General features: G+C 45.8%; 1 protein-coding gene across 1 annotated transcript in view; it reads left to right on the top strand.

Moving 5' to 3' along the window:
• Positions 1 to 23,303, top strand: part of THBS4 (thrombospondin 4) — a 42,167-nt gene that overhangs the window by 14,245 nt on the left and 4,619 nt on the right. Inside the window, exons 2-16 of the mRNA XM_023750406.1 lie at positions 3,916 to 4,163; positions 6,471 to 6,579; positions 6,961 to 7,043; positions 7,384 to 7,435; positions 7,646 to 7,848; positions 9,303 to 9,440; positions 12,061 to 12,129; positions 12,733 to 12,885; positions 15,889 to 15,993; positions 16,591 to 16,698; positions 17,001 to 17,160; positions 18,177 to 18,295; positions 19,154 to 19,206; positions 21,675 to 21,868; positions 23,056 to 23,234. Coding sequence (XP_023606174.1) covers positions 3,916 to 4,163; positions 6,471 to 6,579; positions 6,961 to 7,043; positions 7,384 to 7,435; positions 7,646 to 7,848; positions 9,303 to 9,440; positions 12,061 to 12,129; positions 12,733 to 12,885; positions 15,889 to 15,993; positions 16,591 to 16,698; positions 17,001 to 17,160; positions 18,177 to 18,295; positions 19,154 to 19,206; positions 21,675 to 21,868; positions 23,056 to 23,234 — 1,973 coding nt within the window. The remainder of the gene's footprint in view (positions 1 to 3,915; positions 4,164 to 6,470; positions 6,580 to 6,960; positions 7,044 to 7,383; positions 7,436 to 7,645; positions 7,849 to 9,302; positions 9,441 to 12,060; positions 12,130 to 12,732; positions 12,886 to 15,888; positions 15,994 to 16,590; positions 16,699 to 17,000; positions 17,161 to 18,176; positions 18,296 to 19,153; positions 19,207 to 21,674; positions 21,869 to 23,055; positions 23,235 to 23,303) is intronic.

Below are 23,303 nucleotides of genomic sequence, written 5' to 3'. Positions count from 1 at the left end.
ATTTTTTCTTGAACATTAACTTACCAGACACTGAATAACTGCACAAATTAATAAGCATAACACAAACAAATATTTTTCTTGTTCTCCAAAAGTGAAATATTTCCTGTTGCACACACCAAACAAGTCAGTCCAAGACTAATGACATGGCAATTGGCTGCTAAAATATTCGCTGCTAGTATTAGTGGAGAGAAATGATGCTCCTGTGCGTAATGTGCGTAAGGGAAATGCATGCAACACGATTATGTTAATCAGTCATTAGTGAACGTTGTAGTTTGTTTTTCATAATTATGAATAACAGGATATTATAAAAATTAAGTTACACATTTTTATTAAAACGTTTCTTACATACCGTTATATTGGCTGGGCCACAAAAATACTCGTTGTGGGCCACATGCAGCCCATGGGCCGAGTGTTTGACATGCTTGATCTAGCTAGTCTGTCCTGCCAGGTCCTATCAAACCTTATCCTAATATATAAAAACCCAGGGTCCATAACGACTGACCAAAGGCTCGACCAAACACTGGAAATTAGTCCTGCAGTCAGTGCTGGGTTGCAGTGACCCAGCACTGACTGCTGAGGGGGCTGCAGATCAGGCCTGAAGAAAGGCAGGGTCTGATCCGAAGCCTCTGGGGCAGCTGTTGATTAGCTGTTGCCTCTCTCTTTCTTTCCAGGCTTTGCCAGCAGCTGTGCCTCTCTTTCTCTCCAGGCCCCAAGGGGACTGCTGATCAGCCCCACCTCTCTGATCAGGCCCGGAGATAGGCCCAGAGACACTGACTGGCATAGAAACTGACCAATCAGAACCAAATCTGGGTGAACTGTGAGGAGCCAATGGCTGCTTAGGAGGTGGAGCTTTTGACGCTGACTGGCATAGAAACTGACCAGTCAGAACCAAATTGGCCGGCAGGGTAGGGCAGTTGGGGGAAAGATCAAGCCTGCAGGGGAGGACAGTTGGGGGCAAAATCAGGCTGACAGGGGAGAGCAGTTGGGGGTGAGATCAGGCCAGCAGGGGAGGGCAGTTGGGGAGGAGATCAGGCCGGCAGGGGAGGGCAGCTAGGGGCGATCAGGCAGGCAGGCAGAGGTAGTTAGGGGCGATCAGGCAGGCAGCAGGTGAGTGGCTAGGAGCCAGCAGTCCCAGAGGGATGTCCAATTGGAGAGGGTGCAGGCTGGGCTGAGGGAACCCCTCCTCCATGTATGAATTTCGTGCACTGGGCCACTAGTCTCTCCATAAGCAAATAGTGGTGACCACAGATGCAGAAGAGATCTTCTATGTGACTCCTCTCAGCATCTCTGTACAACACAGATCCTGATGCCAACTGGCCCTTTCCAGTCATGGTCAAATGGAAAAACAAATTTAGTCAGAGTTTAAAAGAGGTGGGAACATCAACCTAGAAATTCTGATGTGGAAAAAGCCTTAAGGTTTCATAGTAGGGATTATTTTCTTTGGCAATACTGCCACATAAACAAATATTCCTGGCTGGCTACTCAGTGAGGCAGCACCAGGTTGGCATTTACACTCTACAGAAAAGGTACCGAAGGAAGAATGGTCTGAATACTTGCTATAAGTCATACAGATAGACAGCAGCACATTCTGGGTATACACATGTAATTCATTTAGTTGTTGTTGTTGTTGTATAAGTAATGCATGCTTCTTGTAGAAAATAGTCAATGAAGATGAGCAAGAGAAAAAAAGCACATCATCCCGGGCACTGACCATATTAACGTTGACATTATCTCCTTGTGATTTTCTATGTATAGGTATAGACATCTATATATGTACACGTATTATTTTTCTGAATGAAACTACAATGACTCATAATGTTTTTGCACTCAACAAAATACTGAAAATGTCTTTTCGTGTTTGTAATTACATTTATTGGGGTAACATTGGTTAATAACATAAATTTCAAGTGTACAATTCTGTAACACATCATCTGTCTGTTGCATCGTATGTTCACCACCCAGAGGCTAGTCTCCTTCTGTCACCGTGTACTTGACCCCCTTCACCTTCTTCATCCTCCCCAGCCCCTTCCCCTCTCATAACCACCATACTGATGTCTGTGTCTATGAATTTGTTTTGTTCATTTGTTGCTTTCTATTTTATATCCCACGTCTGAATGAAACTATATAGTTCTTGCCCTTTTCCTCTGACTTATTTCACTTAGCATGATACCCTCTAGAACTATCCATGTTGTCACAAATAGCAATATTTCATTCATCTTTATGACTGAAGTTACTTCTGCCCCTTCACAACCTGCCTCTACTGCTGCTGCCTCACCCGCTTGCTCTGATGTGCCCACCATCAGATGTTTCTGCCTTCTGCCTCACCCGCTTGCTCTGATATGCCCACCATCAGATGTTTCTGCCTTCTGCCTCACCCGTTTGCTCTAATGTGCCCACCATCAGATGTCTCAATGTGTGTATCTCTCAGACGTGTTTGTGTGTTGGGCAGGGAATCCTCTGTTGAATTATAATTGTCCAACTTGTAACTTTTCAGGGGAGAGACCAAAAGGTTCTCACACACTGCCATGATGCGGTTACTCTCTTTTTGTGTTTTTAATATGTAATAATTCCATAGCATTCCATGTTATGGTTATACCATTACTTAAGTAGCCAGCCCTTTTTGGATGTACATACTGTATCAAATGTTTGTTATAATATTTCTGAAGTGAATGTTCATGTCCATACAGATTGGGATTTTCTTCCCTAGTGTCAATTCCTAAAAGTGGCATTGCTGGGCCATAGGGTCTGTACAGCTTTAAGGTTTTTATACACATCGCTGAATTGCCTGAAGAAAAGTTATACTAATTTAAGGCTATTACACCCTGGGCAGTTGAAGACTTTGACTCTGACCTTTGGAGCTGCAATTATGTGTTTACTACATTAATTATCCAGTGACATTTACACTCTGTTTGACCTTGTTCCTAGGATTGTTTCTGGTGATGAACTTGAGCTTGGCGCTGGTATCTGTGGATGGACCTAGAGGTGTTCATGGTGGATTCGCCAAGGCCTTGGAAGCAAATTATTTTGCTCTTTATAGCAAACCTCACCCAATGGGCTTCACTCCCAAAGGCTCAGCATCCAAGTGCAAATTTTAGTTCAGGGCTCAATATATTCAGCACAATAATGGAGTAAAAAGGAAGGGAGAAAACCAGAATTTTAAAATTTGCATGAATATTTATTTAGTGAGCTTAACAAGATATGTGAATGGATAGCTACATGCATAGGGGAAAAAAAAACAATGAAAAAAACCACCAGAAGATAAGGTAGTGGATCCCACTCCTCGGCTTTTGTTGTTTTATTTTGTTTTGTTTGCAACCATGGATACCTTTGATGTTCAAGCTGAGCATTATTAAATTGAGGATGGATTGCTGAGGGACAGTATGACAGATTACACCCAATTCAGTATATGCTTACAAAGGACTGTCCATGCCTAGCATTCTTTTAGTCATGAAATAACCACCTCGGTTTCAAATACTAGTCCTGCCACTTCCTGTGTCCTTGAGCATGTTCCTTCACTTTCCTCTTCTGTAGATACTAATTTCCTAAGATTGCAGTGAGTAGAAATTAAGTGTTTAAAGCAAGTAAGGGCAGCCCCCAGAACCATGGTAGTACTCAGTAAGCGTTTGGTGATGAACTCACGCCCTAAAGAGCTCACTTCGATTTAGTGGATTTTTCATGGGTTCTGTTTGCTCATTGTACTTAATCACTATCTGATATTATATTGTTTATTTTCAAATTAGCTACTTTATTGTCTGTCTCTCCATGAGCACAACACCTGTGGAGAATAACCTCTGGCACACAAGATGATGAATACTTATGGTTCCAGTGACCCAGCCTTGTGACCTGGAAGCCCTTCAGCACAGAACCGACCCGTCCCTCTTATCTCATCATTTACTGATCTGTGCTTGGTTCCAGCCATCCTTCGTTACCTGAAGAATGATGGGAAGATCCATTTGGTGGTTTTCAACAACCTGCAGCTGGCTGACGGCAAGCGGCACAGGGTCTTACTGAAACTGAGCAATTTGCAGCGAGGGGCTGGCTCCATAGAGCTCTATGTGGACTGCACCCAAGTGGATTCTGTTCACAATCTCCCCAGAGCCTTTTCTGGCCTCACGCAGAGTCCTGCATCCATTGAATTGAGAACCTTCCAGAGGAGGGCACAGGTAGGAACCCACAAACGGTTCTTCGAAGTGAAAAGATGAGCTGCTGAGGCTCAGGGGATACAGAGGGAGGTTATGAGTAGGTCTAATTCTGGCTGCATGGTAGAATCGCCTGCCAAATTTGATAAACCACAGATAGAGGGCCAATCCTGAAGATGAACTGAATCAGAAGCTATAGGGGAGATGCCTAGGCAACAGTGTTTTTTAAAATACCGATTTTAATGTGAAGTTAAAATTGAGAACTTCTGCCCTGGCCAGTGTGGTTCCGTTGGTTGGGCATGATTCCCCACACTGAAAGGCTGTGAGTTCAAGTCCCGGTTAGGGCACATACCTTGGCTGTGAAGATGTTTCTCTCCCTCCCCCTTCTTCTCACTCTAACATCAATGCATGTCCTTGGGTAAGGATGTGAGAATTAAAAAAATTGAGAACTGCTTTTGATGATAAACAGAGATTTTGTGGATACAATTTTCAAGTTGGAAATAAATTACAAAAATTTAAAGACTATCTTAGGATGATCTATTTTTAATTTTTCTATAGTTATTATTTTTAACAAAATTTTAAAAGAATGATTGGAAAATGCCAAGCAATAGGAACATTTTTCACAAGGTCTTATCAGAACATCCCTAACAAACAGGATCTTATTGCCAACTTAGTTCCATGTGCCCTTAAAAATTCCATCTCTTCTGTCTTTGTTTTTATGCCATGATGATGGTAATTTTTTCATTATATCACTGCACCTACTACAGAAATTGCCACATGTATTTATTTTAGAATTGCGTGCTAGGAAATACTTCATTTCCTATAAAAAAAACTACTATTCTTTGTCCTTTCCATTAATTATAACTCTAACTGGTCATAGTTCCTGAATTTTATCTGATATGAAAGTCAGTGCCAAAATCAGTAACTATGTTCATCTGTTGTGGCCCATAATATTGTTGTCCTCTCGCTATCAAGTCTCATTTTCCATTTCTATTTTATTACATGTGCTTTAGTTACAAGCTGCACTGAGCCCTTTGAGCAAATAGGCAGGGTGTAAGCAATAATTTCCATTACAGCTAAGAATACTGAAACATTTTAGATAATATTTTTTAAAAATTATAACTCTGATACTAGACTTTTGTGCTTAAAACATAGGAAGCATTTTTAAGCAGAAATTCCAAGAAAATTAAAATCCACATTTTTTATTTTTGTAGAGATAGATATAGCTCTATGCATATATATTTAGTGTAGATTTTTATAAGAGAAAAAAATGAATACTAAACTTTATTTCTGAACTCCCTAAGTAGCCAAAATCAAAATGAAATTATGTCACTGACCATTTCAGAAATTAGTGTCTAGCACCAAATAAGTCAAATTTCTAAAAGCCAGGAGTCAGCCATGACAAGGGTCATCAGAAACTATGCTTATTGGAAATTTCTCAGAAGTCCTAGCTCCTTAGACTATCAGCAGGGACCACAGTGCTCTATCTTTAGTCACCTACTCATTCAGTCAGTCAACAAATAGGCACATTCCAGGCCCTGTGGCAGTCATAGTCCTGCCTCCATAGACCTTATAGTCCAATGTCCAACACACTATCTGTTGTGTAGCACATGTTGAATACATCTTAACTTAGCTTTAAAAAGTAGAATTCCCCTGCAAATCCTTAGCATACTCATTTTTAAAATAAAAATGATAACTTTACATTTGCAGATAATATAACATTTCTCTGTCATATATAGATATAATAATGGATATGAGTAAGTTACAAAATAAAGGAGTGAGGAAACTGGCTTTGTAACTAACAATGAATGATTGACATGAACCAGTAAAGTGAAAATATGATGTCAACTACCTAATAATCATAGAATATACTGTCTATTCATTTTCATAAGCCAACAAAATCCGAGACTGTTCTAAAACCTGACGCCAGGACATTCTAAAAACAATACTCTTTAAAATCGGAATGAATAAGTAAAATATTTATTACAGTCTAAACTTCATAAACAAATTCCAGATAATTCTTAAGCGGCTCCTCAAAATAACTGTTTACCGTGAAGGAAAAAGCCTGTCTTCTTCTCAGAGCCACTTTCATGAACTCTGAGGCCAAGTTGAATGTCAGCATTTTCCTCAGCTCCTGGCGGAAGTTCAAAGTTGCTTCAGTGAAAAGGATAGGGCTGGCAGGATTTAGGAAAAATGCAAACCCACAACATTACATAAGATGTCAGGGTCCAAGTATACAGGGCTAGTCTGTTATGAAAGTTGTGTGAATATGCAGACACATTGGCTTTGAATGCACTAGCACTGTGTGGTATGAATCTGATTTTTCTCCAGGATTTCTTGGAAGAGCTGAAGCTGGTGGTGAGAGGCTCGCTGTTCCAGGTGGCCAGCCTGCAAGACTGCTTCCTGCAGCAGAGCGAGCCACTGGCCACCGCGAGCACAGGTGTGGGCTCTTGGGCACTTTGCATACCTTCTTCAACACAGACAAACCCCCATGCCCCCGAATGGGCTGGGTCCCGTCACCAAAGGGTGGGCTGTCCACAAAGCGGTCCTACGGGAGGTATCTCCAGAAATCAGGCTCTTCGGCCAAAATCCAGGGCAAGGAATATTTTCATTGCTCTTTTTTTTTATTTTTATAACTCACATGGATTTTGAAGTCTCCAGTGGCATCATGACCATTATTTTTGAGATGAATTACACCAAGTTAAATTCCTACACCCTAGAATTTTGTCATGATTGTTCTCTGGGAAATCATTTGCTTTTGAGTGACTGTAGAAATGGCTGTCACTGGCTGAATGCTCCTTACCTTTCGTTGTTGCTATAGGAGACTTTAATCGACAGTTCTTGGGGCAAATGACACAACTAAACCAGCTCTTGGGAGAGGTGAAGGATCTTCTGAGACAGCAGGTAACAACCAAGACATACCATCAGAAAAGCCCCGAGAAGCTCTGTGTGTGAGCTTGTGTGCAGGCTTACAGCACGGCAGCGGGCAGACCTGCAGCCAGGCTCGTGCAGCCCGGCCCACGCAGCCCACCACCCTGGGACTCTGACACCAAGGCTCTGGAAATGGGGGGCAACCATGTGCTAAACACACCAGGGCTCCAGGCAGAGGGGGAGCCATCAAGGGTTACTTTAGAACTACTTTAAGAAGTATTTAACAGCTTGCTACACATGGATTCTTTCATTCCTGGATTGTGTATCAGGTGCTCCTTTTCAATCTTTTATTTTCCTCTTCCCATTTCTAAAGGTCAAGGAAACATCATTTTTGCGAAACACCATAGCCGAATGCCAGGCTTGCGGTAAGTGCTTTTCTAGTAACTGGCTCATTCTGAGCTGGACGAGCAGATGCAGACTGATGAAGGGCCCAAGCTGGGGTGAGGCAACATTGGCTGCAGTTTCTGGAGGTTTGGCACAGAGGTGGAGGGAAGAGAACTTCATTGAAAAACCAAATTTTATTTTGTGTCAGTTATGTTCCCTGGTGGTGAATAAGCCTATTGTTTTTCTTCTAGGTCCTCTTAGCTTGCAGTCTCCAACCCCAAACACACTGGTGCCCCAGGCACCCCCTGCACCCCCAGCACCCCCAGTGCGCCTGTGTGACTCCAACTCGTGTTTCCGCGGAGTCCGATGTACCAACACCAGAGATGGCTTTCAGTGTGGGCCCTGCCCCGAGGGCTACACAGGAAATGGGATCACCTGCTCTGACATTGATGAGGTAAGAGTTCAACTGCGCAGGGTAGAGGCTCCCTAAATACCTTGCACACCATGCAGCTAATGGAAAAAGAAGCCAGGCTGATGACTAAGGGATGACTTGGGTTGTCCTCCAGGCCACTTAAAAACTATTTCCTGATGAGTCCTTCGAGACCATGAGCCACTATGAGCAGTGGGAGGAAGGAGGCATGACACATGGTTGTGGCCGTGTTCGTAATACATCTCTCTGTGTCTCCAGTTCTTCTCGTTGTCCATGTTGCTACAATACTGAGATTTCGGCTTTATACTCTAACATTGATTGTTTTTCTTAAACAGTCTGTGTTATACTTGTGATTTTTTTCTGCACTTTTGCAAATGTGGAAGGGGGGAGATCTGTGTAAGGGTATATTCCAGAGGTTGCAACTGATTTCTTCAAACTTCCTAAAATAGAAAAGCAGAGGGGAGTCTCAAACCAACGAGACCTGTTGAGGCCCCATAACCTGTGAGTAACCAAAAGTGCCAGGGATGGAGCCAGAAAGACCCACACAACAAATATCGGCTGGTTGGATGGCTGCCAGATCTGCCGATGCAGACTGTTGCAAGATCATGACTAGCCAGTCAGTAGTCTAGTCCCCAAGTAGTGCAGCAAGGCTGCCATCAGAATGTGCTTTCCCCTCCCAGCAGCCAGAGGAAGGTCAGAAGGAGACGTGGAGGGGGTGAGGAACATGCAAGGACCTTAGGCACACACACACACACACCACCCCCTTGTAGGTTTGTGGTAGCTCCACTGATTACCGCCCCAGGTAGTAAGCAATTAAGATGGCCTCTAGTAATCCCTCAATTGCAGAAACATCTGTACACAGTTCACAGAACTGCATCTGGTTTTTATCCGTGAGCTGGAAATTTCTCCTTTTGAAAGGGCCAGAAGTGGTCATGTTTTTTACATTAGTTGAACTGGTTAAAAAAAAAAATCTCCTAGACTCCAAGGGCCTGGGAACTGCCATGGGCTTGCTAGGGTGCAGAGACAGGCCCAGACTCTGATGGATCACATCCAACTGAGGAAACAGTTACCCTAGCTTTGTGTTTTCAGGGTCTTTTCTTTTGAGTAGTTGGTTCAATAGCGCCTTTGGACTCACCTAACAGCCAGCCATCAAGTGGTCTGAGAGCACTGTCCTTTCATTGATCTGTAAATTCCAAGTTAGAATATCAGGGACTTGACCCTGGGAAGCGGAGGGATTAACATTAAGACCCTTTCCAGTTGGCTGTGCATTATTCTGTAACCCAGCAAAACAACTCCAGATTGTGTGAGTCAGGGATTCCTAGGGTAACGATGACATTGGAAGCCTTTATTTCCTTTTACCATTCTGATCACCAAAAACTGGTAGTTAAATGAATAAACAAGCTGTGCAGGTAGATAAATGGAAGTGTGAGAGTGTTTTCTCCATGGGACTAATGACTTTGAATTTTTTTTCTCTCCAGTGCAGATACCATCCCTGCTACCCGGGTGTGCGCTGCGTGAACTTAGCTCCCGGCTTCAGATGTGACGCCTGCCCGGTGGGCTTCACAGGGTCCATGGTGCAGGGTGTGGGGATCAGCTTTGCTAAGTCAAATAAACAGGTGGGCTGACGTTCATTTCTACCCTAATTGCCAACCGAGAAACCCTGGTTGGTTCCTACCTCCTTCTGTATAAGCCTTTACCTCCTTGAGCAGGCGATGCCATGTCGAATCTCCTGGGGCCAGTGAGCAAATTAGGCATTTACTAACTCATTTCTGAGTACGTTTGTAAAGTTTAGTAGGGAGGAAACTCTTAAATTGGGATGACAGAGCATCACTAGAGAAACAGTGAATGAGGTAGTTCTGAAGATGGCCATGATCAGAAGCTGTTTTAGAGATGAGAGGATTTCAAGAGTAGAAATAATTCCCTGAGAAAACTCCCCCACCCCCACCTCCCCACCCCTCACCCCTGCTTCTTCTTATATAAGCTATAAATTGCCCTAAGCATTTGGATACTTTGTGACAGTCTCCATTTATTTCCAAATGCTCTATATCCTGGTCATTATTTAACTGGCTGACTGTGAAATTCTTTTTGATGTTTTCAGCCCTTAAAAATGGCTGGTCTATAAATATATTTTACTACCTTAGGGAAGTTATTAGCTTTAAAGAAGGGCAGGTTCATTATCTCCTAGCTGCCTATCAAGGGATTCCAGAGGGCATCATTTTTTTAGAGTAGAAAAGGGGAGGCAAGCCAGACAGATAGGAATGACAACAAGCCATTAGAGTAATGACCCGGAGTTTTCCTTCCTCTCCTCCAAAGACAGAATCTCCAGAACTAAACCAAGGAAAATAGACAAAAAGAAATAGAAGGTGCTTTATGTAAGCTATTCAGGAGCACTTCCCAGTAGATTTCCAGCAATGTGGTAGATTGAACTGAAGTAGAAGGGAGTCACCTTGATAAAATTTAACAAGAAATTTTAATGCATCACCAATATCAAAAGAAGTAATAAGAAATGTTCCCAGGTTCTAGAAACGAAGAGGGAACTCAAAACCAGAGCTATGGGTGGAAGCTAATGTCACAGCAGCTCATGGGAGGTAGCACTGGGTAGAGGTCCCAGGGGTGGGGGTCTGGGGTTTTAGCACCTACAAGAGTACAGTAGATGTAGTCTTGAACCATAGGAAGATCTAACAACCCTGAACAAAGCCAGGAGCCTCAGAGAGCTATGTTCCCCGTTACAAGGAGATGTGAAAACTTTCCAAGCCCCCCAAATCAGCAAGGAAGCCTGATGGTAGTTTGGGGACAAAGTTAACACAAATGAAAACTTTCCACAACAAATCAAAGCTCCAAGCTTATATCACATACAGTTGTGAGCTCCACACCTGTGTTGCACACATAAAATACAGATATACAAGCCAAACATTAACATGAAAACCAGCTCTGGGGCAGTAAAATCCCCAGAGCCCTGGCTAATACCAAAGCCACACCACTTTGTGAAGAGACTCCAAACTCAGGGCCAGTGGAACACCCACAGGCAGAGGCAGGGCCACTGAGGATGTGCTCATAAACAACAATGGGAATTTATATGAAGATGCTACCATGGGAAAATGTGATAAATATAAGTTCAAAAGGATAAAGAAAAAAGGAAGCAGTAGACACCATATTAAATAATAGAGCAATGGGGGGAGGGGGGGTACGCACATTTGAGAAATAGCCAAATAAAATTTATTCAATGAAAAAGATAACCATTGGCATTAAAAACTTAATAGACGAGCAAGACAACTAATAGGGAGTTTATAGATTTCAAAGGTGGAACTCAGGAAATTAGCCAGAATGCTGCACAGAGAAATAAAGATGTGGAAAATATGAACGAGAGGTTGAGTTAAAAGAAGAGATTAATGAGAAAGTCCAATATTTATTTAGTTGTAGTTCTAATGAAAGAGTAGAAGGCCCTGGCTGGTTTGGCTCAGTGATTAGAGCGTCAGCCCAGGGACTGAAGGGTCTTGGGTTCAAGTTCCAGTCAAGGGCATGTACCTGGGTTACAGGCTGAGCTGGGGAGTATGAGGGAGGCAACCAGTCGATGTGTCTCTCTCACGTAGATGTCTCTCTCCCACTCCCCCTCCTCCCTACCTTCCACTCTCTCTAAAATGGGTGGGGAACATCCGGCCTATGGGCTGTATAAGGCCATAGAAATCATTTGGTCTGGCCCTGCCAAGGCATTAGGGGTGAGTTAATTAAATGTTTGACCAAATATAGCAGGCTAATTTTTAAGTTGATAATTTTGTATGGCCCATGAATGAAAGATGTTATACTACTAAATGTGAAAAATGGCCCTTGGCAGAAAAAAGGTTCTAAATGATCAATGGAAAAAAATACCCTCGGGTAAGATTTAAAAAAAAAAAAAAAAGGAAGAAGAAAAGAAAGAGTAGAAGGAATAGGAGCAGAGGGAAGCTGAGAATTTTCCAAAAATTCTGAGGTAGAAGTACATTGAGTCCCAAGCAGGAGAAAGGAAAAATTTCCTGACTAAAAGGGTTGTGGAACCACTTTAAATACCAAGTAGGCAACTATCACTTAAAATTAGGTTAAGTACAGACTGATACAAACACAGGGGGATGGCTAAAATGGCACCCCGATTTCCATTCTGCCTGAAATTTCCTGTCTTCACTTCAGACAAGTATCAAAACACAGCAAAATTTATTTGCATTTCTACTTAAAGGAACGTCTCTTTAAATCCTTCTGCACTAGGTCTGCACTGATATTGATGAGTGTCGAAATGGAGCGTGTGTTCTCAACTCTATATGCACTAACACTTTGGTAAGTATTTTTCATGGCTGATGTGATCAAAGCAGACCAGTTATTAAACCAAGTGTATGTTTATAAATCATAACCCCAAAACACACATAGAACATATGGGCATAACTTATTTGATTGGCAAATGAGTTTGTGCTGAAAAACAGTTTTCAATATGTAAAGTGATTTTATAAGTATAATTTTATGACTGCCAAACTTGTTTTTTTACTCTTCTGCCAAAGTTGCAGTGTTGGGCTTTTAGATAAATATTAATGACAAATATTATTGTTTTTGTATTTTAATCAAACCATCTCCCTTGTCCCAGAGCAAACTCTAACTTCACCTCCCAGAACATGATGGAACTTTCAGCCCTTCTCCCTTCCCCCGCAGTCAGAGTGGTGGTTCTATTCCTTCAGGCCGACAGGGCCTGCTGCAGCTTCCAATCTGGTGACGTCTTCCCCAATATTCCCGCCATCTTACAAGACATACACGCAAGCAGAGAGACAGCATGGGTCTCCCTTAATCCAGGCACCATTGAGTACACGTGAAAGTAAACACAATCACAGTCCCTTTCTTTGCTCACAGTTCTGAGCTCCTGGCTCATCATCTTATCTTTGCTCCGTTCAGGGATCTTATCGCTGTGGGCCTTGTAAACCCGGGTACACTGGTGACCAGACGAGGGGATGCAAACCGGAGCGAAACTGCAGAAACCCAGAGCTGAACCCTTGCAGCGTGAACGCGCAGTGCATCGAGGAGAGGCAGGGGGATGTGACGTGCGTGGTAAGTTGTTTGTCACTTGCTTTACCATTTTACCTTCCTCTGTTTTAAACACCACCCTGGTTTGTTTCTACTTGCTTCAGGGCAAAAGTACTCAAACATGGAAACATTTCCATCAAGATCAACATAGAATGTAATAGTAGGAGGGTCAGCTGAGTTTGTGAGGAGCAATGGGAAGCTCCTCTAACCAGCAGCTGCCTCTTCTCTCCCCGTTGGCCGTGGATTGACACTACCCCCTTGGGCAGCTCAGTGGCGGAGCCCCCGCTCCCAAGCACCGCTGTGGAAGGCCTGAGAAATGAGCAGCAGGAGGCCAAGGAGCCTCCTTCCCTCCCTTCCATCTACTGCCCTGGTGATTTCTGTGTATAACTTCTGAGCCTCCTGCTGTCATTTCTAACTGTCCTCACCCTTAAGACATCCACTTTCAAAATCTGGCCCAAGGGGTGGGTGGCAGGGCGAGGTCGTGGGCTGCTGTAAACCCTCAGAGGGAAACCGCCTGTCTCCCCCGGGGGAGGGGGAAGGTGGGGACAGAGCCATTCTCTGTGTCTACCTTCACCAGGTGCGGGACTAGCCCAGTGGAGGTCACTCGCCTTCCTGCGTGTTTCCCAACCCTGGAGCCGATCCGGGGAGGTGGCGGCTGGGCAGGGCAGGGCAGTCTCAGCCTGACGTGAGTTTCGTGCCACGCTGGTGTCCTGGGCCCTTGGTGAGGAAGGCTTGTTCCTGTCGTCCACTCCCAAACCTCAGGCTCCAGAGTCTTGGGGATTCTAGGCACTGAGACATCAGCCATGTTCAGCCGCTCACCTCCTCCTCCCTTTGCAGTGAGCCAGGCCCTGGCAGGCGACCCTGAGCCTGACATTCACAGTGAGCACGTCCGAGGGGCAGGATGGATCTCGGAGACTTCTTCCCTCTTCTCTATACCTCAAACTTGACTTCCTTGAGCCCCCAAAATTTTCTACCACTTTTCAAATAGGAGAAATGAGAAGATTCAAAACTAAGTTGAAGAAATAAATATGATGCCATCAGCTCTCTCTGGCAATACAAAGTGCTGATGAAGGAACAAGCCGGGTCAGGGGGGAAAACCAGTTTCCCCAGTTCCCACTGATTGGGCGCGATTATCATCATCGAGAGGGAAGTGTATATCTATATTTAAATCCTCGTTTTCTGTGAACAAATTAACAATTTCCCTGGGGTGGTGGGTGATCGGGCTCTTAATATGTTTTTGAATTTGTAATAAGGCACAATGACAGATGGTAAAAGATTAATACACTTGGTGTGACTACTAAAATAATTTAATCTGCCAGAAAATAGCTCATTAAAAATATATTTGTTCCTAGAGGAAATTTCTTCTTCATTAAAATGAGTCAAGGACCATACCCCACAACTGAGCTTTTCAGGCCTTCTGAAGGCCCCGCGGAAGCAACTGAGCAGACATAGGGGAGCTGCGGGAGGGGGTTTTGGAAACCTGCCTTAAATCTCTGGTCGCAGAAGGAGAGTGCAGATGATTGAGAACAGGCAGGCTGCTGCTTAGGCAGTCACGGGTCTTAAATCACCTTATTTTGATTAGCGAGGCCAGGAAATGTAGCATTTACTCATGTGAAGTTTCTTTTCCCTTGGCCCTGACGCTGTTCCTCAGACTTCTTTCCTCTCCCTGCCCCTCTAGCTCCCGGTGGTTTTCCAGGTCCCTTCTCCCATGTTCTTCTGTCTGCCCCTCCCATGGGCGCCCAGCCTGCTTGGGCTGAGCTCCCAGGTACCATCTCATACCCAGGACACCACTTACGGAATGATTTCTTCTCTCCTTGGTTTGGCTGTGGACTATCAGAGGAAGAACTCAAAGTGCCTGTTAACCAAATATACATGGCAGAAGACCCTGGGCTTGGGTTCAAGTCCCAGCTCTGAGGCCCTGAGCAAGGGACCGAACCACTCTGAGCCTGGTTGCTGCTTGTGTGAATGGGATAACAGAGACCTTGCAGCAACATCGTAACAATTGGAGACAGTGGCTGTAGGGTCTGGTATGGAAGGACTGGCGTTTTAATGCCCGTTCTGCTGACAGGGAGGCTTGCTCTCGGTGGCTGGTGGTGGCCGGGATACTTGGGTAGACTTTTCCAGGGAAGTAGTGAACGACACACAGACCCAGCACTGTGCCTCTGGAAACCTCCTGGTAAAAGGGTATAAGCAGAGGCCAAGCACCTCAGGAGGTCCCTCCTCTGGTGGAAACTGATCTAGAAGACTTAGATTCAGAGAGAGGACTGTGGTTCACGAAGGATAAGGAAAGTGCCACGTTTCCCCTGAGAAAAGAAATTGGACAGTCATATGGAGAACTTTTCACAGTAACTCAAAATTACAGACACCTTTGAACCAGGAATTTCACACTAAGAAACCAGTGTAGAACAGCACGCATACTAGAATTACTTGTTGCAGCATAATTTTCCATCTAAAAAAGTGTTTAAAACCTAACACCCACCAGTAGAGCACTGGTTGAATTGATTGAGGCACATGCATACCACCTTATGTATGATATATCTGTTGCCATTTTTAAAAAAGACAACTCTACATGAAGTGGTATGGAAAGACCTACAAGATATAATGTTAACTTTTAAAAAATCAAGATGCAGAATGGCATATATATATATATATATATATATATATATATATATATATATATATATATATGCTACCAGTTGTGTGAGGGGATAGAGGAAAAGAATGATGTGCATTTGCTTGTCTGTGCGTAGCCTGTCTCTCGGCGTGCGCTTGGGAACCGATTACCTTGCTTGCCTGAGCTAAGGGAACAGGAGGGGAAGTTACACTGTAGCCCCTTCGCACCTATTGAATTTTGAACCATTAGACAATTGAAAAAACAATTTAATCGTTTTAAAATCCTTCCCAACAAGGCTGTCTGGCTCTGGGCCCCACTCTGGGGAGGTGCACACGGGAGCAGAGGCTCTTGTCAGCCACCAGCCTCCCGCCAGGCTCCGCTTCCCAGGCCTCTGACAGGCTTTCCCTTCACAGTGCGGAGTCGGATGGGCTGGCGATGGCTACTTCTGTGGGAAGGATGTGGACATTGACAGTTACCCAGACGAAGAACTGCCATGCTCTGCAAGGAACTGCAAGAAGGTACGGGGGGCAAACAGGAATCTCTCTCTCTCTCTCTCTCTCTCTCTCTCTCTCTCTCTCTCTCTCTCTCTCGCTCGCTCTCTCTCTCTCTCTCTCGCTCGCCATGACTGATACAGGGGAGAGGTTCTGTCGGTTCCATTGAAATTTGCATTGTTCCAGGAGCTACTTCTCAGCTGTAACAAAACAGCGATCAGTAATAAAGTCAGGCAGCCACAGTTGTCCTGAGATTTAGTTTAAAACAGATGTAGACGGGTGATGTGGAAAATAGGGAGAAGTTGGTAAAAGGGTACAGACTTTCAGTTATAAGATAAATAAGGTCAGAGGATCTAAGGTTTAATATAGTGACTATAGTTGATCACACTATTATAGAGTTGAAATTTGCTAAGAGAGTAGAACTTGAATGTTCTCAGCAAAAGAAGGGGGAAATATGTGAGGTGATGGATCTGTTAATTCAATGGGGGAATCCTTTCACAATATGTTATGTATGCAAATCATCACATTGTACACTTTAAATATCTTCAGTTTTGTCAATTATCCTCAATAAAGCTTTAAAAAAGACATTTGTAGATGTCTCTCTGAGCTGTGTTTCCCCCTTAGGACAACTGCAAGTACGTGCCAAACTCTGGCCAAGAAGATGCAGACGGAGATGGCATTGGCGATGCTTGTGATGAGGATGCTGATGGCGACGGGATTCTGAACGAGCAGGTACCTGCTTTGTGGGGAGGGCCTGTGAATTGCCACATGCCAGGGATGATGGAAGAAAGCCCTTGAACCATTTCTATTAATCATCCCAAATGTTAGTTTCCACGCTGCATTCCCACAGCACTGCAACTTTTTATTCTAAGATCATCAAATGTTTAAAATATAAAACTGACAAAGTTGGGCCTCCCAAGTTCTGACAGCTCATGACCATGAGGTGGAGGCTGGCCAGCATCCACCACAGAACCAAGTACACGGCAGGGAAGCAGTAACAGTCGGAGTAAGTGTTCGGTCTTCCGATCCTGTAGGATAACTGTGTCCTGACTCACAACGTGGACCAAAGAAACAGCGACCAAGATATCTTTGGGGATGCCTGTGACAACTGCCGGGATATCCTAAATAACGACCAGAAAGACACTGATGGGGATGGAAGAGGGGACGCCTGCGATGATGACATGGATGGAGACGGTGGGTTTGGCTCGTTTTGTATCGTACTTGGGACTCTGGTCCTTTTGCCCTGTTGTCTTTGAGGAGCAGGAAGAGAATTTCTGACTAGGAGGGTTTCTTCCTAGTGGTGGTTCCATGCAGCCTGCATCTGGGGACCCAAAGTCCACTGGTGTCTGTGGGAGGAGACTCCACAGCCCACGCCCCTATTTAAGAACCTGGGTGTTTCTGGAACTCTGTATCATTGCCGGAAACCTTGTAGGAAGTACTTCTAGCAGTGTCTTGTCAGGGCTGTGTCTTTGTAGGGCAGGGGTAGGGAACCTCCGGCCCACAGGCTGTTTAAGGCCTGTTAAATAATGTGGCTGACCCTGCCGAGGCATTAGGGGTGAGTTAATTAAACGTTTGACCAAATATAGCAGGCTAAATTTTTTTGTTGTTCTTAATCCTCACCCCAGGATATTTTTCCATTGATTTTTAGAGAGAGTGGAAGGCAATGGGAGAGACAGTGAAACATCGATGTAAGGGAGACACATCAATTAGTTGCCTCCTGCACATGCCCCTGAATGGGGCCGGGGATTAAGCCTGCAACCAAAATATGTGCCTTTGACTGGAATCGAACCCAGAACCCTTCCATCCCAGGGCTGATGCTGTATCTATTGAGCAAAACTGGCTAGGGCTAGCAGGCTGATTTTTAAGTTGATAATTTTGTATGGCTGGCAGATGTTATAAATATCCAAATGGTTCCTGTTGTAGGGTATCTGTCTTCCAGATTATACCTTTATCTGTCTTCCAGATTATACCTTTCCCCACTCCCCACTGTCCTACACACGCGCACACGCACACACGCATGCACACACACTCCATCCTTTGACCTTACCTCCAGACAGCTGCTGGGAAAGTGGTGGCTCTCCGAGGATGGCCCAGGCAGAAGTCACTCACCACATACCTGTGAAGGCCTGACCTCTGCAGCCCCTGGAAGTGCGTGTTCCAGACCTGTCTGTGCTGTTCGCCTGACTCAGAGAAGCGTTCCTTTCTCGTAGGAATAAAAAACATTCTGGACAACTGCCAGAGAGTTCCCAATCGTGACCAACAGGACAGGGATGGCGATGGCGTGGGGGATGCCTGTGACAGTTGTCCTGATGTCAGCAACCCTAACCAGGTCAGTGGGACAATAGGGGAACTTGAACTCTTGGCTGAACGCCCCTATGCAAAGATGCCTGTAAGACCAGTGTCTCGAACAAGTAGCAGAGCCCAGCAGCTCAGTTCTTTGCTGTTGCCATATGCCTACCAGAGCAGAGGTGGCGAGTTGCATACTTGGGCCTGGAGGGGACAGGAAGACCATTACAGGAGATCTGAGCCCCTCTGGACGAATCTCACAGGCTGTAGGGTGCCTATGAGGTTGGATTATGAGTTTAATGACACCCAAACCATAACTTGGAAATTAACCATGGGAAACCTCGTGTCCCCTTAGTCCCCAAACCCTTGCACCGACTGTGTATGGACATTTCAGACTAAGTTCAGTCAGTGACGTGCTGTCTCCCTTCCCACTCCTCCTTCCTGTCTGGATAATTGGGGGTGATGTGTCATGTATTTTAAAGCCTGAGAGAGGGGAGTCATTGTTGCCCTCTGTGACTCGGCTTTCACTCTGGCTCAATTCCAAACTACAGAAGCAAAGCAAAGCCCGTTTGCCTTGTCCCCGTGCCTATGGCTGGCTCCCTTCCGACCCATGCCAGGGCTCCGCGTCTCCACCTGCCACCGGGCGGCCCCGGCGCCCTTTTCTGATCAGCTCATCTGGTGTGTAGGCAGCCCATCCGTGGAGCCTGATATTTTGGAAGCTTTTCTGAAAATTCTGCATTGTGCCTACACCAATATGGTGTTGTCCTTTTGCAGTTTTGCACTGTCCTGATTCCAGAGAAATAATCCTGAGACCCAGTGATGATGGGCCAGGTCTGCCTTCTCTGGAACATTCTGTGCACACAGGCCCAGGGATAAATAACATGTTCTGTTCTCTTTGCAGTCTGATGTGGACAACGATCTGGTTGGGGATTCCTGTGACACCAATCAGGACAGGTATGGTGCCTCTCCCAGCTGCACAGGGCCAGAGGAAACATCTGGAGAGTTTCTCCTTCAGAGCTTTCTGCTGCTTTGGGGTCTCTCTGGGTCGATGGAGCTGCCAGTGGGACAGTAGCCCCGACCCTGGTCAGGGTCACCTCACCTCCTTGAAAGTTCTGTATTGGGGGGGGGGGATAGTATCAGGAGTGCCACTAGGCACTCTAGCAAGGGAAAGTTTATTACAGGAGAGGCAGTCTAGTATCATACTTCAAAGATGGGCTCCAGAGTGACACAGCTAGAGATAATCCCAACCCTTCACTTACAAACTTAGGCAAGTTACCTAATCTCTTGCACCCCAATTTTCTCATCTATACTAGTAAAATGGGGATGACAATAGCATGTAGCTCATAGGACTACTATGATGATTACTTTGCGAAAAGTGCACATTACAGTTTCTGTTACATAGATAGCACTCAATAGATATTAGTTCTTCTACTATTATATTCTCTCGGCTCTGGAGAGCTTCACCCACATCCCAAAATAGAAAGCTGTCTGTTTGCTGCGGGACCACTGTGTTTGTTGTTGTTGCTGTTTTCATCGCCCTTGGAATTTTTCATTCCACTTCCCTTATTTGAGTGGAACTATTCACTGTAGATGAATTTTGTCAACCCTGCTGGCCCCACATGGTTTGAGTTCTAGGTCAAGGGCTGGAGCAGATACTGCAGAAACATCACCAAAAATGCAGACATGTGCAGCTCTGCCCTAGCGGCTCCTGCAGAAGCAGGCTCTAACCCCTCCCATCTCCACGGGGAAGCATGGCACAGGCGGCAGGGCAGGGAGAGGACTCCAAAAGGCAGAGCAGGAGGAAACATAGCTTCCCTCTCAACCTCTCCCCAGAGGTGGCCCTACAGGCGGACCTTGCTCAGGGTCAGTTCCTGTAAAGTCCCATCTTCGCCCTGTGCTCAGTGTCCTTGCTACACAGCACACACTGGCTACCAGAACTTAAACGTACTGCTCAGTCTCTGAGTCTCAACTTCTCCATCTGCAAAGGAGAGATAATTGTCTCTCGAAGGTTATGGTGAAATGAGAGAATGAAGGTAAAGCTCCCGACACAGTGCTGGTCCTCAGGTGCCCTGCGGAAAAGGTGGCTGTTATTATCACAGCACGAGGAGAGGCAAGTCAGAGACAGCCTGACATAGGACGTGTCCGCTTTTGGGTGGAAGGTGGAACTGGTACCCTGATAACTTCCCTAAATGATGTCAGGAATGTTCCCTGTTGCAGGTCATCCTGCACTCTGAGTGCCATCTAAATAATTTCTAGAATATCCTGTCCCACCAGCCTCTAGATATTTGCATAAACTAAATGACTCATTCTGCTACATTTTAATCCCCACAATTCTGAACCTTGGGGAGGAGGCTAGGAACATTTTTGCATGAAAATGTTTGGGGCTACATAGAATGGCTGCTAATGGAAATAGTCTGTCTTATGATTTTAAAAGCAGCCCTGCTACCTGCACAGGAATCCCACCATGTGAGCTGTGTCATCTCCTGCTTGCCCAGGTTGGCCTCACTTTCTTTGGGTCTCAGCTGGGAAGCCTGGCCTGAAGGCCATAGACTGGTCCCTGGCTTCCCTCCCCTGTCCCATCCTGGACGAGATAGGGACAGTTCCCAGCCCAAGACAGGCCCTGGGTGGAGCCAGGTGAAAGGAGTTATGTGCTCTGATCCAGGATAGCCATGGGGTGTCTCTGTCAAGCAGGGAAAGCTCTGGGGACAGGGCACTAGGCCTGGAAGGGAGATCAGGTGGGCAGAGAGAGAGGGCTCTGAGAAGTGCTGTAGACCAGGACTGAGCCGAGCCCCATGCTCCCCTCTCAGGAAGGGGCTCCCTATTTCCTTTGCCATTCACATCTGATCCTTCTTGGGTCTACTGGCCAGGGACGGTGGAGAGTAATAGAAAAGAAAACATTGTAGGGCTCCCTAAGACCAAGTACTTAGAAGAGTTTTTTTCCTATATTAAAATTGAATATGCAAAATTCTAATCATTTAATCTTCATAACAGCCTTATGAAGGAGGCTCTGTTATTATTCCCATTTTACAGATGAGGCACTGAGCCATAGAGGGGTCCAGTACCCTGCCTGGGGCCCACATGCTGCTAAGGAGCTGAGCAGTCTGGGAGCTGACCACCCCTCACTCTGTTCCCTTGGCACATTCTCTCAGTCCTGGATCAGCTCGTAGCCTCCAGGAACTGATAGGAGCATCTCAGCACAAGATCACAAACTTGGCCCTTATTTCTTGCCTAGGAAGTGATCTATTATTTATCAGGTGGAGGAGGTGGGAAATGGTCTCTGAGGCCTACAGGCAGCCTCATCTAAGGACACATGTGTCTGGTCAAAGACCAGGCCTGGCTAAAACCCCCAACCCAGACTCTCCCTCCTGACAGCTGGACCCTCGCTGCCCTGTGACTCCAACTGCCTTTCTTTCCTCCCACAGTGACGGAGACGGGCACCAGGACAGCACAGACAACTGCCCCACCGTCATTAACAGTTCCCAGCTGGACACTGATAAGGATGGAATCGGTGACGAGTGTGATGATGATGATGACAATGACGGCATTCCAGACCTGGTGCCCCCTGGACCGGACAACTGCCGGCTGGTCCCCAACCCAGCCCAGGAGGACAGCAACAGTAAGTGGGCTCAGCCCAGGACTGCATGGGACTCTGGGCTCCCTTCGGCCAGGCACAAGGTGGCACACCTCTCCCAGGGCACCAGCTTCTCTGAGTAGCCACAGCTTGTGTGGACAGTAGACGTCTGGTAGATACCATTCTCCAACTGTCAGAGAAACGCTGCTATGCAATTCTGAGGAGCCCTAGGAGGAGAGCACGTGGGCGGGGAGCAGCCACATGCTCCCGCTCAAGGAGCCTGGAAAGCTGCTCCGCCATCTCACTCCCCTCGCCGGGAGTCACAGAAAAGGAGGAGAGAAGGCACAGCAGCCTGTGGCTTAGGTGGGGTCACAAACTCAGATGTCTGCAAGGGCCAAGCCAATAAGGAAAGGTGTGCACTAAGCCAGAAATGAGACAGCGGTGAGGACTGTGGTGAGCCGTGAGGGCCCACCCATCCACAGCCATGCAGATTCCTATATTTTAGTACCATCAGCTGAACAAAACATACTATGGGCCAGATTCAGCCTCAGAACCACCATGGTCTTAGAGATAAATGTTGGTAACAATTTCCATGCTTTTCATACGTTATAGTGTAGAGAGTTGTGTAGTGTAGTAAGTTCTATAGCAGTGATGGCGAACCTATGACACACGTGTCAGAGGTGACACTCGAACTCATTTTTTTGGTTGATTTTTCTTTGTTAAATGGCATATAAATATCAAAAATATAAGTCTTTGTTTTACTATGGTTGCAAATATAAAAAAATTTCTATATGTGACACGGCACCAGAGTTAAGTTAGGGTTTTTCAAAATGCTGACACGCCGAGCTCAAAAGGTTCGCCATCACTGTTCTATAGGCATTTGCTTATGTAGGGTCAGGCTTAAGACCCACCAGGTGGTGAACCCCACTGTTTCAGAGGACACCCAGGGTTTCTTGTGAGGCCCATTTTGAACAGTTCCCCTTCACTGAGTCCCCAGGTACTTCTTTTGGTCACATACAGTGGGTTCACCTGGGTTCACCAGGACTACAGGGTGGGCCAGGGCAGGCTCAGACGTGGCTGATGTCAAGGCCTCCTTTCCCACTGGGTTGAAAGCCCTGTCCTGGGGTGGACCTTGGGCTCGCTTCTGTTCCTTGTCCAGCCCCCCTTCTCTTCAGGAGTGATGGTGGGTGCAGGCCTTACAAGTTCCCCTTCCCCTCTTCCAACCCGCTCAGGTGACGGCGTGGGAGACCTCTGTGAGTCAGACTTTGACCAGGACAAGGTCATCGATCGGATCGACGTCTGCCCGGAGAATGCTGAGGTCACCCTGACCGACTTCAGGGCCTACCAGACCGTGGTCCTGGACCCTGAAGGGGACGCCCAGATCGATCCCAACTGGGTGGTCCTGAACCAGGTGGGTCGCATGGTTGCCAATGTCTCAGCTTTGCCTGAACACAGACACAGGCCCCCTGAGGGTAGTAAG

Source organism: Myotis lucifugus, unplaced genomic scaffold (genome assembly GCF_000147115.1).
Source record: "Myotis lucifugus unplaced genomic scaffold, Myoluc2.0 scaffold_0, whole genome shotgun sequence".
Lineage (NCBI taxonomy): Eukaryota > Metazoa > Chordata > Mammalia > Chiroptera > Vespertilionidae > Myotis > Myotis lucifugus.
The sequence above is the reverse complement of the archived record's forward strand: the minus strand, read 5'-3'. Positions and strand labels throughout refer to the sequence as shown.